The 15,871-nt window shown below is 38.5% G+C and overlaps 1 protein-coding gene across 1 annotated transcript in view; it reads left to right on the top strand.

Annotated features, from left to right (window-relative positions):
• The window catches only part of ITGA4 (integrin subunit alpha 4), a 104,507-nt gene that overhangs the window by 52,047 nt on the left and 36,589 nt on the right, over positions 1–15,871 (top strand). The window contains exon 15 of the mRNA XM_007936194.2: positions 4,087–4,241. Within this exon, the coding sequence (XP_007934385.1) occupies positions 4,087–4,241 (155 nt within the window). The remainder of the gene's footprint in view (positions 1–4,086; positions 4,242–15,871) is intronic.

Below are 15,871 nucleotides of genomic sequence, written 5' to 3'. Positions count from 1 at the left end.
AGGGAGAGTGTTAGTTCCCAGTAACTTTATTCCTCTCTACCCTACTGGGCATGTCTGCAGGCCAGAGTTAATTTTCAAGTTGTTTTCTAAGACACATTAATGTGTTTATCACCTGTGCCTGAGGGAATAGCAGGAAAGAATGTTTTTTGTTCCATTCAGTTCTTAAGGAACTGAAATTATTGTGTTTACTCATCTGTCTTAACCAGGGTGGGGAAAGAGTTGAGGATAATTAAGTTTACTTATCTGTTCCCATCGGGGGTCCTGTCTATTCTAATTATCTGTTTTAACCAGGGTGGGGAAATAGTTTTGACATTACTCAGTTTCATTATGAGATCTTTCGGAGATTCATTATTCTTTAACATTCTGTAGTATTCCATTCTGTGTATGTACCACAGTTTGTTTATCCATTTATCCATTGATAGGTATTTTGGTTGTTTCCTTTTTTTTTTTTTTTTTTGCTATTGCGAATAATGCTGCTATGAACATAGATGTGCATGTGTATGGTTTCATGTGCCATCAAGTTGCTTCCAACTTACAGCAACCTTATGTACAACAGAATGAAAAATGGTCCAGTCTTGCACTATCCTCACAGTTGTTTCTGTGTTCAAGCCCCTGCATCAATCCATCTCATTGAGGATCTTTCTCTTTTATGTTGCCCCTCTACTTTACCAAACATAATGTCCTTCTTCAAAGACTGGATACTCCTGATCACATATCCAAAGTACATGAGATGAAGTCTCACCTTCCTCACTTTTAAGGAGCCTTCTGGCCGTACTTCTTCCAAAATATTTTTGTTCTTTCTTCTGGCAATCCATGGTATATTTAATATTCATCACCAACACCATAATTTAAAGGCACTGATTCTTCATCAGTCTTCCTTATTCATTGTCCAGCTTTCACATGCATATGAGGGATTGAATATGCCATGCCTTGAGTCAGACAAACCTTAGTCCTCACAGTATGACATCTTTGCTTTTTAACATTTTTAAAGAGATCTTTTGTAGCACATTTGCAATTCATTGTTTGATTCCTTGACTGCTGCTTCCATAGGCATCCATTATGGATCCAAGTAAAATGAAATCCTTGACAACTTCAAACTTTTCTCCATTTATCATAATGTTACTTACTGGTCCAGTTGTGAGGATTTTTGTTTTCTTTGTGTTGAGATGTAATCCATAATGAAGTCTTTGATCTTCAAGTTCTCTTCAGTTTCAGCAAGCAAGTTTGGTCATCTGCATGTCACTGATTGTTAATGAAGTCTTCCTCAAATTCTGTTACCACATTCTTCTTCATATTGTCTGGCTTCTTGGATTATTTGTTCAGCATACAGATTAAACAAGCATTTTGAAAGGATACAGCTCTGTTATACACTTTTCCTGATTTACAACCACACACTATCCCCTTGTTCTGTTAGAACCACTGCCTCTTGATTTATGTACAGGTTGCACACGAGCACAGTAAAGTGTTCTGGAATTCCCATCCTTTACAATGTTATCTATAATTTGTTTTAATCCACACAGCCAAAAGCCTTTGCATAGTCAAAAAATACAGGTAAACATCTTTGTGGTATTCTTTGCTTTCAGCCAAGACCCATCTAACCTCAGCAATGATTTCTTTCCTTTCATGTTCTCTTCTGAATCCAGCTTGAATTTCTGGCAAGTCTCTGTCATTGTATTGCTGCAACTATTTTTGAATTATCTTCAGCAAAATTTTACCTATGTGTGACGTTAATGATATTGTTTGACAATTTATTCATTCTTTTGGATCACTTTTCTTTGGAATGAACACAAATATGAATTCTTCCAGTTGGTTGGCTAAATAGTTGTCTTCCAATTTCTGGGCATAGAGATCTGAGCACTTCCAACATAGCATCCATTTGTTGAAAAATATCAGTTGGTATTCTATCAATTCCTTGTTGCTTGTTTTTTTTTCCCAATGTCTTTGATGCAACTTGCACTTCTTCCTTCAGTATCATCAGTGCTTGACCACATGCTATCTCCTGAAATAGTTGAATGTTGACCAGTTCTTTTTGGTATAGTGATCCTGTGTATCCCTTTCATTTCTTTTGATGCTTCTTGCATCAGACAGGCTAGTGGTGGCATTCTTTACTAGTTAAGCTAATCTATTGTTTGGTTAAGAAGACTTCAGGGGATATATTTGATTTAAGGTTTAAAGATTATCTCAGGGACATAGTTTCAAGGGTTCATCCAGCCTTCATGGCTACAGAAAGTCTGGAATCCATGAGAATTTGAAATTTTGTTCTGCATTTTGTCCATTTTGATCAACATTCTTCTATAGAATCCTTGATCAAAATGTTCAGTAATGGTAGCCAGGCACCATCCAGTTCTTCCACTCTCATAGCAAAGGTGACAGTTGTTCATGGAGGCAATTAGACACACATCCCATATCCTCCTCTTACTCCTGACTCTCATTCCTCATCTCTTGGTCCAGATGTATAAAGACCAACTTCTATGGCAAGTTGCAAGGTTTTAAGAGCCCAGGCACAATGCAGTGAACTAGAAGATAAAACAGAAACATTAAACATTTTATTAGGCCAATTAACTGTAATGTTCCATGAAACCATGACCCTAAACCTCCAAACCAAGGAACCAAATTCCACAAGGTGTTTGGTTGTATGTAAGCAGCTTCAGTAGCTACTCTTTTTTTGCCCCTCTGTATCATTGTAATGGAGCTCTGGTGGCATAGTGCTTAAAGCATTTGACTGCTAGCCAGAAGGTTGGCAGTTCAAACTCACCAGCCACTCCTTGGAAGGATGGTTGGGCAATCTACTTCTATACTGATAACGCCTCGAAAACCTAAGTAGGGGTCACTATGAGTCGGATTTGATTTGACGGCAGTGTGTTGCATTGTTGTGTTGTATCGTTGTAAGTATATCTATCATTCAGCTTTTGCCAATTCAACTTTTTACAAGTGTACAACTTATTGACAGAAATTGCAATAATCAGCTGTGCAAAGCTACCCTTAATCAATGTGATTTTTTCATCATCGCTAGCTCACCCTTTTTCCTCTCCTTCCTGCCCCTAGTAGCCACTAATGAGCACTGGTCTCTATATATTTGCTTATTCTTGTCTTTTTATATAAGTGATGTCATATGACATTTATCCTTTTGTAATTGGCTTATTTCACTCAGGATACTGTCTTCAAGCTCCATCCATATTGTAACATATGTCAAGACTTCATTTCTCCTACTGGCTGAGTAGTATTTCATTGTATGTGTGTACCACATTTTGTTATCAATTAATCCGTTGATGAACATTTAAGTTGTTTCTATTTCTTGGCCAATGGAAAAAGTGCTACAGTGAACATCGGTGTAAAAGTCCCTTTTTGAGTCTCTACTTTCATGTCTTTTGGGTACACACCTAGGAGTGGAATTGCTGGGTCATATTAGTAGTTCTATTTTTAGTTTTTTGGGGAATCTCCACACTGTTTTGCACAACAACTGCATGATTTTGCATTCCCATCGGTAATGTATGAGGGTTCTGATTTCCCTACTTCTGAGTCAACATTTTTTCTTTTCTTTTTTCTTTTTTTTTTCCTACTGTCATCCTGTTTTTTGTTATGTGCTGTCGAGTCTCACCCAACCCATAGCAATCCCTTCTTGGGCTCCCGAGGTGGTATCACTATGGAAGTAGATTGCCCAACCTTCATTCCAAGGAGTGGCTGGTGGGTTTGAACTGCCAGCCTTCTGGTTAGCAGTCAAGTGCCTTAGGCACTACGCTATCAGAGCTCGACTGTTATCATAGGGGACATGAAATTATATCTCATTGTGATTTTAATTTGCATCTTTCTGATGGTTAATTATGTTGAACATCTTTTCATGTGTGTTTGGCGGCTAATTTGATTGTCCTCTCTGGTGAAATACCTATTAAAGTCCTTTGCCCATTTTATGATTGGCTTATTTGTCTTTATGTTGTTGTCATAGTTACAGATTATTTTTTTAAATGTATTTAATGAAGAAATTTTAAGATATGTACAATATTTTATGTAACCGTTATAATTTCAAAAAGAAAAAGACTTTTAGAAAATTATTAATACTCATTGCTATTCTCTTTATATTTTTTGCAGTTTTGTTTTATAACATGAGTCTGGATGTAAACAGAAAGGCTGATTCTCCATTGAGATTTTACTTTTCTTCTAATGGAACTTCTGATGTGGTTACAGGAAGCATGCAAGTATCAAGCAGAACATCTAACTGTAGAACACATAAAGCATTTATGCGGGTAATGTAAAGATTTCTTATTAATGAATATGTAAACTTCAGATATTCTCAAAACAGATTTCTTTTTGTAAAATGCATTTAAAAGCAAATGTTACTCCCTTCTGAACTAGATGACCTCCTGTTCCAGAGTCAGAAAGTTGGATGGTCCCTGCCTGGATAATTCAAAGTTTACTTTTCTCATCTTCTTTATTTTTCATTATTCATACTTTACAGTTTCACTGTTTTTAAAGATTTGTCTTTATTTTTCATTATTCGTACTTTTCAGTGTCACTGTTTTGAAAGATTTGTCTTCTTTCTTCAAGTGCTGTTTTGATTTTTTTTTTTTTAATTTCTGTATAAATGTTAGGTGCCATCAAGTCATTTCCACTCATAGCAACCCTATGCATAACACAGTGAAACTCTGCCCTATCCTGTGCCGTCCTCACGTTTGAGCTCAGTGTTGCAGCCACTGTGTCAGTCCACCTTAGTGATCCTCAGCTTTATAAGCATGGTATGCTTCTCCAGAGGCAGGTCCCTCCTGGTGACATATCCAAAGTAAGTAAGAGAAGGTCTCACTATCTTCGCTTGTAAGGAGCATTCTGGCTGTACTTCTTCCAAGACAGATTTGTTGTTTCTTCTGACAGTCCGTGGTATTTCGGTATTCTTCATCAACACCACAATTCAAAGGTATCAGATTAGGAGGGTGGGGGTTCTTTTTTCTTTTTGGTCTTTCTTATTCATTGTCCCGCTTTCAAATGCATCTGAGGTGATTGAAAATACTACACTTTCATTTAGGCACACCTTAGTCTTCAAAGTGACATCTTTGCTCCTCAACACTTTAAAGAGATATTTTGCAGTAGGTTGGCCCAGTGCAATATACATCATCTGATTTCTTGACTGCTGCTTCCACAGGTTTTGACTGTGGATCCAAGTAAAACGAAATCCTTGACAACTTCACTCTTTTCTCCAGGTGTATGATGTTGCTTATTAGTCCAGTTGTGAGGATTTTTGTTTTCTTTATGTTGAGGAGTAATCCTGCTGAAGGCTTTCAGTTCCATCAATAAGTGCTCCATGTCCTCTTTGCTTTCAGCAAGCAAGGTTGTGTAATCTGATGCCAGTTTGAGACAAGGTCTTCTGAAATAGGAGCATAAGATTAATGCATTTCAGAAACTAAACATCACAGCAAGCTTTCTGAGCTATAACTTGTTTTTAATGCAAGGACACTAGTCTGATAATATATATTGTAATCTGGAGACATTTGCTTTACTTACCTTTTGAGGGGAGAAGATCTATCAATAAATTATTGCACCCCCGAAAAAAATAATAACTCGCTGCCGCCAAGTCAGTGCCAACTCATAGTGATGCCTCCTTGGGTTTCCAAGGCAGTATCATTATGGAAGTAGATTGCCCAGTCTTCCTTCCGCGGAGTGGCTGGTGGGTTCGAACCACCAGCCTTCTGGTTAGCAGTCAAATGCCACAGGTTGTGTCATCTGCATATCTCAGATTGTTAATGATTCTTTCTCCAATTCTGATGCCAAGTTTTTCTTCATGTAGACCATCGTCTCAGATTATTTGTTTAGCATACAGACTGAGTGAGTATGGTGAAAGGATGCAACCCTGATGCACACCATGCCTTATCTTAAACCATGAAGTATTCTGTTGTTGTCTGTATATTTCTGCCTAGAAGTATATATGTTGAGTAGGTCTGATGGAGCTTCAGATATATTCCATTTCCATCATAGTTTTTTTTTTTTTTTTTTTTTTTGAGGTAGAGGGGAAAAGTTTTTTGCTTTGTTTTTTTAATGTGATTCTAAAGAAGCAGAATCCAACATGACCATTTTGGATTATGTCTTTGTGTGTGTGCCAGCATTGTCAGTGATGTTGGTGGGAACTTGAACAGTTGTAGCATGGTGGATATCATCTGTGGGGCTAGGATAACGGCTCACATGATGGTTAGGGGTATGTCCTGCCAAGGCACAAATGTTTTTATGTTTCTTTTATTAAACCACTCATTCCCAAACTGCTAATCATGCTCTTCACGTTGGTCAAGTTTTATCATATGAATCAATGGCAGGACTTTTTCATTAGGGAATGGTGTAATTCATCAGAAAATCTATTCTCACAAAAAAGCCAAACTATTCCCAGGAGCATTTTCTGGGATCTAAGCATCAGCTTAGAACTTAATTTTCCCTTAGATACGTATTCCAAGCAAATGCAAGCAGTCATCAAGACTCTACTACACTATTAAATGCTCAGAGCAATAATCCCCTTGCTATTTCCTCATTTCCCTTAACAGGTTTTATTGTTGCATTAGAATAAAGCTATTAGATGGTTGAAAGCCAAAAACATAGAATGGTATTAATGTAACTATCATTTATGTAGTACAGATTTAAAAGGTTCTTTTTGTTTTTTGTGTTTTGCCTCCTCTAGAGATGTGGTTTTACTTGGGTTAGTCTCTTTTAGAGACACATATTCTGACCATATTAAAAGCAATGAAACATTTGTTGTTCACAAAGCAACACATTGTGTTGAACTTATAAAAATGGCAGCAAATCCATCTGGTTTATTTAATCCTAAATTTCTTGGCATTTTTCTTACAAATAAAGGTTCATGAACATTGGACATTTACTTCAGAATGGATTTGTAATGGGAATTACAATGTAGCGAAGGTTTCTGTGTTTTTTGCAGATATATTTGTAATGTTACCATGGTATTGACAGCAGCAGGATGGCCATTGACAAGATCATTTAACCAGGAAGTGTGTGTGGAGTTTAAACAAAAGGATTTAGTACTGGCATTTGTACAAAGTAGAGGTTAAAAAAAAAGTGATAGTTTTCTTAAATATCTTTTTCCCTTCCTACTTTGCCTTGCTTTTTTGTCTGGGACACATTTCAGACTCATACACAGAAAGGCAAATGGCTACTCTAAACTTCTCTGTTGCAAACAAACCCAGAGAGGATACAAGAACCATGGAAACAGCTGCCTCAACCAAGAGTTATATCAAGGAGTCCTAAGTGCTACTTAGAAACGTGTGGAAATGTAATGAATGCACTTTACACCCCACCAGGGTGGTGTCCCAAGCCTCTACAATCTGAAAGAATAAACACCAACCTGAATTCTTCTATCTTACTAGTAATAGTGGAAAAGAAAGGAGGCAGTGGTCAGGATGCCTAGATTGTTCCTGTGTTCCATAAAACATGTCCAGAGCCAGGAGTGTTAATAGCCATACGCATTCTACTTCAACATCCCTTACATTTAAATGTGGTGACACTTGTTCATAATGTACTTAGGCTCCCACCCCCAACTGCCAGAGGACTCTGCCTGCTAGTTGGTCATGTTTTACTTGTATAGCTGTTTTCATTAGCCATACAATTAAGCTCCATTTCTCCATTCACTCAATTAATTCAATGGATGTTTATTGAGTGCTGGGTGTCAGTGGGTGGCTCAAATGGTTAGCATGTTAATTGGTACTGTTATACTATGAGGTTTTGTTTGAGACACTTTTTGTTTTATCTTCAAGGTTAAATATATCAGTGAAAGAAGAAAAAGGAAAAGAAAAGATTTCTACCCTCATAGAGCCTATACTCTTAAAGGGGGAGACAAATAATAAATAAGATGAAAGTGCAGATTTCACAGTATTTTAAAACAAGATAGAAATGATGGGAAAAGCATAAAGCAGGGCAGAGTAAAGCAAATTGTGGGATGCTGGTGGATGAGTGAAAGCTGCAATTTTACAGAGAGTGGTCAGGGTAGGCCTCATTCAGAAGGTGATAATTGAACTTAGACATGAAGGAAGAGCAAAGTTACTCATGTAGCTATTTAGAGCAATTGTTCTCAATTTGAGTGTACATTGGAATCCCCTGGCAGGCTTGTTAACACCCAGATTATTGAGCCCCACCCAAAGTTTTAAATTTAGTATGTCTGGAGTGAGGCTCAAGGAGCTCTGGTGCACAGGGGTTGGTGCACAGGCATTCAGTCACTAACCAAAAGGTCGGCAATTTGAACCCACCAGCTGCACCACAGGAGAAAGATGAGGCAGTCTGCTTCCCTAAAGATTTATAGTGTTGAAACTCTATGGGACAGTTCTGTTCTGCCCTACAGGGTCGCTATGAGTCTGAACCAACTTGAAGGCAGTGAGTTGGGTTTGGGTTTGGGGTGAGGCATGATGATTTTTATTTCTATGAAATTTCTAGATGATGCTGAGGCTGCTGGTCTGTGAACTATATTTTGAGAACCACTGATCTAAGAGAAAAACATTACAGAATAAAGAGCTAGGAGAAAAGGTCTAAGGAACAGGGGGAAAGGCAGGAATGGCTGGAAAAGTGAGCAAAGAGAAGAGTAGAAAAAAGAGATTGAGAGACCTTTGAATTGTTTTCTGAGTAAAATGGGGAGTTATTTTGAGTTTTGAGCAGTGGAATTGACCTGATCTGACTGAGGAATAAGAAGCATCATTCTAGCTGCTATATTGAGAATGGACTGTAGTTGACCAAGGGTTGGCACAGAGAGAAGAAGCTACTTCAGTAACCCAGGTCAGAGATGATGATAGCAATCAATATGGTAAAAAGCAATTGAAAGCAGATTCTACACCATTTGCTGACCGATTGGATGTTATTGTTTGAGAAAGAGAGGCTTCAAGATGACTCTAAGATCTTTAGCCCATGCAGCTAGAAAAGTGTAGTTTTCTTCAACTGAGATAGGGAATAATGCATGAAATCCAGTTTTAGGGCAGAAGGCTCAGGAGTTCTGGTGTGAACTTGTTAAGGTGGAGATACTTGTTTTATTTTCAAGGGTAAATATCAATTACTTATATATACCCATCTGGAGTTCAGGTGAGATATAGACCTGGCAAAATAACTTAATGAATCTTTGGAAAGCACTTGGTTTTTAAAGCCATTGTAAACCATATGAGATGGCTGAGATCACCACAGAAGAAGACTCAAGTCTGCACCTTGAGGCACTATATCATGGAGAGGTTGCAGAGGAGAGGAGGCCAAGGAAAAGTGATGAGAGGAACAGTCAGTGAGGAAGGAACAAAAGCAACACTGTGGCAGCTGGAGGGGAAACTAAGTGGCACAAGGTGCAGGGTGTGACTGTGTTTCCAGCCCTGCTGCTGATCAGTTAAAGTGATGACGAGATTGACCAATGGATTTCTCAGTGGACGTTTTTGGTGATCTTGATCAATGCAATATGAGAGGAGTATATTTGAGGGGTCAAAGAAGGAGAGGGATTGGAGACAGAGAATATAGGTTTTTCATTTGTGGAGTTTTACTCCAAAGGGGATCAAAGACATAGTGAGAGTGCAATGGGGAAGATAGACATTGTGGACAAGCAAATTGGATTGAAGAGGTTTTTAAGTTTTTTCTATTTTTCTTTTAAGATAGAAGAAATATCAGCATGCTTTTATGCTGATGAGTATGTTTCAGTAGCGTGAAAAAAAAGTGATGATGTAGGTGAGGGGAGATTAGCTGGAGCAATATTCTTGAGAAGGCAAGCAGGGTGGGATCACTTACTGAGATGAAGGACTTGGTTCTAGATAGAAGTGTGGATAGTTCATCTCTGTGTGTGCATCCAGGTGGTAGGAAGATGCGGTGATGGGAATTACATAAGTTCTCTTAGGATTGCTTTCATATTCTTGGTGAAATAAGAAACAAAGTTATCAGCTTGAGTGGGGATAGCAGAAGTGGTGTTTGTGGTTTGGGGAGATGTGAAATAGTCTTCTAGGAGGGTGAAAGAGTAAAGAAGTATAATGTGGTTGCCAGAAGGCATTAAGTGCCCCATGTGCACTCTCAAGGTGTCATCTTGGCTGGGCCTGGTTTGCAATGGCTGGGCAGCTGGATGCAGTTAATCCCCAGGGTGAGATTGGTGATTAACTCCGTGGTGGAATCTACTGGAGCAGCTGAATAGCTGCTTTCGGGATATGGTCTTCTTCCCGTATATAAGAAACAACTTTGGGAATGGTCTCTAGCTTATGGCATGCTTAAACCCTGCTTGTAGCCATGTCGTTGTTCAGCAGCCTGCCATGCTCTGCCAACCTGGGGATTTTCAGTGGACTTGAATTAATGGCCTGCCATGTGGTTTGGTAACATTGGGACTGTGCCATTTTATTTGTCGACTTTGGGCTTTTCAGCCTCAGCAGCCAGCAGCTCCCTGAGTGAAGAAAGCTTCCAGCTTTAGTGGGCCGGAAGCAAGAGGCAGAGCTGAAGCCCAAGGTCAAGGGGCTTTTACCCAGATCCTGTTGTTGTTGTTGTTGTTGTTGTTATTTGCCGTCAAGTCAGCCCCAACTCATAGCGACCCCTCCTTGGGTTTCCGAGGCAGTATCACTACGGAAGTAGGATTGCCCCACCTTCCTTCCGAGGAGTGGCTGGTGGGTTTGAACCACCAGCCTTCTGGTTAGCAGTCAAGTGCCTTAGGCACTATGCTACCAGAGCTCCCTACCCAGATCCTAGAGCCTGGAATTTTGAACTCAGACCTCTAGCCTCCAAAACTGTAAGAGAAAAAACTCCTATTTATTAAAGTCACCCATTTGTGGTATTTTCTGGTAGAGCAGCACCAAAGCATAAGTAACCAAAACACAAAGTCATAAAATGAGATTAGTCAGCAGGCTATGATTGTTTTTTCCCACTTATTCATTGCTATAGGGAGCTCTGGTAGCATAGTGGCTAAGACACTTGCCTGCTAACCAGACGGCTGGCGGTTCAAATCCACCAGCCACTCCTCGGAAGGAAGGTTGGGCAATCCTACTTCCGTAGTGATACTGCCTCGGAAACCCAAGAAGGGGTCGCTATGAGTCGGGGCCGACTCGACGGCACATAACAACAACAACAACAACAACATAGGTGGCAGTAGATGAACAGTTACCACTAACCAACCAGGGTTGTGGTCTTGCCAAGAAAGAGAGTGAAGAGAGGGACAAGAGAATAAAGGAAATACACAGAGGAGTGGCTGTATTGTTGTCCATGAACTCTAAGCAGGGTAAGGAGGGTAAAGAGACATCAAGACAGTCAGGAACAGAGAAAAAAATTAATTGGAGGTCCCAGTGCGATCAGCAAATTGTCTGAATTGGGTTTTAAAGGGAGTGAGCTAGAAAGATCTCATCAGTATCACAATGCGTAAAAGCCATTGGGGACCTGAAATAAGGAAAGGATTGAATTTGTTTTTATTGTTATTACAATTCCTTGATTATTTCCTGGAAATGAAAGTCTTTGAATCCACTTACATCTCCAAAACCCACCAAATTCCTTCACAGTGAAGAATTTGGCCATAAAAGATACCTAGATCTCATTATAAGCTTGAGGATTTGTTAAATCCTTCTCTTTTAATCACATATTCTCTAGCTTCATACATTGTATCTTACTGGAATGCAAGAGACATTTTTAGGAATCTGATAAGTACATTCATCTCAGTGATATCACTGGGAAATCATTTTTGTGGAAACAAAAATTGAAGCTGAGGTAATATTAATGATATTAGCCCTATTTATAAAGAAAGATAATAGGATCTTTATAGCTCCTGAAGTATTCAGATGAATATCCTAAGGCATGTTATTTTTCTGAAACTATGTGGTTCTTTATCTGCTTTTTAAGACTATCAGTTTTCTCAAGAACTTGGTAAGGAAAAATCTGAGAGTACTCCATTTGAATGATGAAGATTAAAGACTACAGTCTGCAGTATGGATTGCACCTCAATATAAAGAAAACAAAAATCATCACAACTGGTCCAGTAAACAGATTCATGATGCATGCAGAAAAGATTGAAGTTGTCAAGGACTTCATATTACTTGGCTCTACAATCAATACCAATGAAAACAATAGTCAAGACATCAGACACAAATGACATATTGCATTGGACAAATCTGCTGCAAAAGACCTCTTTCAAGTGATGAAGAGCAAAGGTGCCTCCTTGAAGACTAAGGTGTGCCTAACCCAGGCCAAGGTATTTTCAATTGCCTGTTATGCATGTGACAGCTGGACAATGAATAAGGAAGACTGAAGAAAAGTTTATGCTTTTGAGTTGTGGTGTTGGAGAAGAATGCTGAGAGTACCGTGGACTGCTAAAAGGACTAACAGATCTGTCCTGGAAGAAGTACAGCTGAAATGCTCCTTGGAAGCAAGACTGGCCAGACTTCATCTCACCTACTTTGGTCATGTCATCAGAAGGGACCATTCCCTGGAGAATATCATGCTTGGTAAAGTGGAGAGTCAATGAAGAAGGGGAGGGCCCTCAATGAGATGGATAGACACAGTGGCAGCAACAATGGGCTCAGGTATAGCAAGGATCATGAGGCTGGCACAAGGCAGGGAAGTGTTTCGTTCTGCTATGCATAGGGTGGCTATGCATCAGAGACGACTCCACAGCACCTAACAACAACAACACTCTACTTGAATAAAGATTAGGATACCCACCTTGGGGGCGTTCTCTCTTCCCAAGAAGTTGCTGTTTCAAATGTTTGACTGTTCACTGCTTGAACTAAGCTTACTAAATAGCATGACTATAATGATATATAGTGCTGATTGAGTTTTCAATCTTTGCCCTCTAACCTCGGAGGAATATTTAAAAAAAAAAAAAAAAAAGATTGATGATTTAAAAAAACATGATTTTTCACTAAAAATCTTCCTATGAAACAACCTCCCTGATCCCTTTTCTAGTCTGCATGAGGCGGCCCTCCTCCTTCTGTATTTGTTTATCTGTGTAACAGAGCACTTATCCCTGTGCTGTTTTTGTGAATTTACGGTTTAAAGGCAGAGACCAGGGTGCTGATTATCAAGTTTGTATTCCCAGATTCTTACTTGCATAAAGTAAGCCCATGAGTAGGTGTCTTCAGTATGTTTATAACTCAGTCTCATTTTTTATATTTATTCTTTGGGCCTACCCTTAAAATAAATTCCTTCACTATGTGAATATAATAGGAGGGCATTGCTCTACAGTTCAACATTGGCTAGAAATAAACCCAAAATCAACCATCGAGTAGATTCCAACTCATAGCACCCTGTAAGACAGAGTAGAACTGTCCCATTTAGTTATAATCTTTAGAGATTATAGGCTATAGTCTTTAGAGGCACAGACTGCTACATCTCTCTCCCTTGGAGTAGCTGGTGGGTTTGAACAACTGACCTTTCAGTTAGCAGCCAAGCACATAACCACTACACCACCAGAGTTCCTTTGGCCATAAATACAGATCTCAATGAAAGTCAAACAAGAAGTCAGACTTTGTGTAATTTCAGGCATATGCTAATTTACAGTCTTGTGAGTGTCTTATTTTATGTAATTGTCCATAGAAATGTGGCATGGAAACTTCATTATTTTTAATATAAATAGCATATGCCTATTCAAATTAAATTTTAAGCAAATCTACTTTCTCCTCCCAAATACTTACTTAGTCACTTTAAGACATTTTTGATATTATAGCTTTTGTCCTTAGGTAGAGCTGTTAAAGTTAAATAAGTGTGAATATCTGTCAAATACAGTTTTAGCAAGAGTGAACGTATATTTTATATATTGTGAGAAAAGCATAATTAATAGCTAATTAGGATAAAATGAAAGTAATATACACCAGATGTAGAGAAGACCTTGTGGAAAATTAGTATGAATTAGGTAACATGTGATTTGGTCAAAGCAAGCTTGTTGAGAAGAATTAAAACAGTGGACATGTGGAGGGACAATCAGTGGCTGTCTAGCTCCTATACCTAGGGAATAATTTAATCAAGTTTGCTATTGTAATACTCAAGGCTTCAAGCTGTTCCATTTTCACAAGTTGTTAACTTGGGATTTGGGCCTTGATTTGCAGCATTCCTATATGGTCAAGGTTTCATGTTGAGATGATCACTTATTAAGTAATTTAATAAAGGCATCGCTAAGAGTAGGAATGGAAAAGCAATCAGAGATCTTGAGTATTTCTGATTCATGCTGTAAATCTTCCAGATACCATTTAATTAATAGACATCTCATACTTATCACATAAGTCATTTTGTATATTATGTTCATTGGTTGACAATAGTCTAATTCTCTTTTCTTTTTTCTTATTCCTTTGAAATGTTCACCAGAGTTTTATATTTTGAGAAACTGAAATTCAGAAGTTCTTTGATTGGCTTATATAGCTGCATTTGGAAGCAACACACACATAGCAATTATAACATTTAACATCTGTTGAGACCTTAATATGTGCCAGGCATTATGCTAAGTGTTTTACCTACAGTATTTCATTTAATCCTCACAGCAATGAGGTGCATTTGTTAATCAACACCATCATCCTCATTATTCCCATTTTTGGATGAGGTAACTGAGGGTATAGACAGATTAAGTAACTTGCCCAAAGTTACATAGATAATAAGTAATGGACATTAGAATTGAACCCAGGTATTATTACATCTTCAGACCATTTACTCTTAACCACTGTATACATCTGTTGATAAGATTGTAAATAAAGGGAAGAGAAAAATGATATATTTTTTTATAATTACATAAAGACATAGGACTAAATGTAGTCTTTTATGTGATATGTGTTATCTTTAGTGATTACTTCACTGATTTTTATCAAAAGTTACTATGGTCATAAGGAGTACAGTAATAATCTGTTTAATAGGTATTTTTTCCTACCTGTTAAGAATTGTTAATTAATTAGTTTGAAACAATCTTTTCTTTATTTGCTTTAGGCCATATTCCAACCTTGAAATATGCATATGAAAAAAAAAAAAAAAAACCTCACTGCTATCAAGTCGATATTGACTCATAGAGACCCCCACTGGATTTCTGAAGTTGTAAAATCTTTATGGAAGTAGATTGACCCATCTTTCTTCGGTGGAACAGCTGGTGGGTTTGAACCACCAGGCTTCTGATTAGTAGTCATATGTCTTAGGCACTACACCACCAGAACTTCTTTGAAATATGTATAGATAAATAGCAATCTGGTCACTGGTCTACTGACCAGGTTTACTCACTAGAAGCTCTGTCAATTACAGTGTCTTAGATCTACTCTGGGGAGTTCTGGTAGCATAGTGCCTAAGGCACTTGACTGCTAACCAGAAGGCTGGTGGTTCAAACACACCAGCCACTTCTCCGAAGGAAGGTTGGGCAATCTATTTCCATAGTGATACTGCCTCGGAAACCCAAGGAGGGGTCACTATGAGTTGGGCCCTACTCAACGGGCACATGACAACAACAACAATAGATCTCCTCTGAGAAACTCCCCACACATAGGTGGAAACCTCAATTATGCTTTAAAGTAGTGTGTCTAGGGTAGGTGAGAACACTTGTGTCTCTTTTTCAAAATTAGAATAACCAGTAGAGTGAAATACCCATATGAAAATTAAAGTCAAACTGAGCAAAGTCTGATCATTTCTTCAAATTCCTTCCCCATATTGAAACAATTCAAATCAAAAAGAATAAAAATTTCATAGATTTCTAAACTAGGTTCTATGTAGGTTGACTGTATCTACTGATTATGATTTGCTCTCCCTAATCCTGTGATCACCTCATTTTTGTTGTGCTTGAGATATGTGGTTGTTGTTATGTGCCATGGAGTCAGACCCAACCCATAGCGACCCCTCCTTGGGTTTCCAAGGCTGTATCACTACGGAAGTAGATTGCCCCATCTTCCTTCCGAGGAGTGGCTGGTGGGTTTGAACCACCAGCCTTCTGGTTAGCAGTCAAATGCCT

The sequence above is a fragment of the Orycteropus afer genome, unplaced genomic scaffold (assembly GCF_000298275.1).
Source record: "Orycteropus afer afer isolate SDZICR_OR568_19922 unplaced genomic scaffold, OryAfe1.0 scaffold00001, whole genome shotgun sequence".
NCBI classification, from domain to species: domain Eukaryota; kingdom Metazoa; phylum Chordata; class Mammalia; order Tubulidentata; family Orycteropodidae; genus Orycteropus; species Orycteropus afer.
This window is presented reverse-complemented; position numbering and strand designations above follow the sequence as displayed.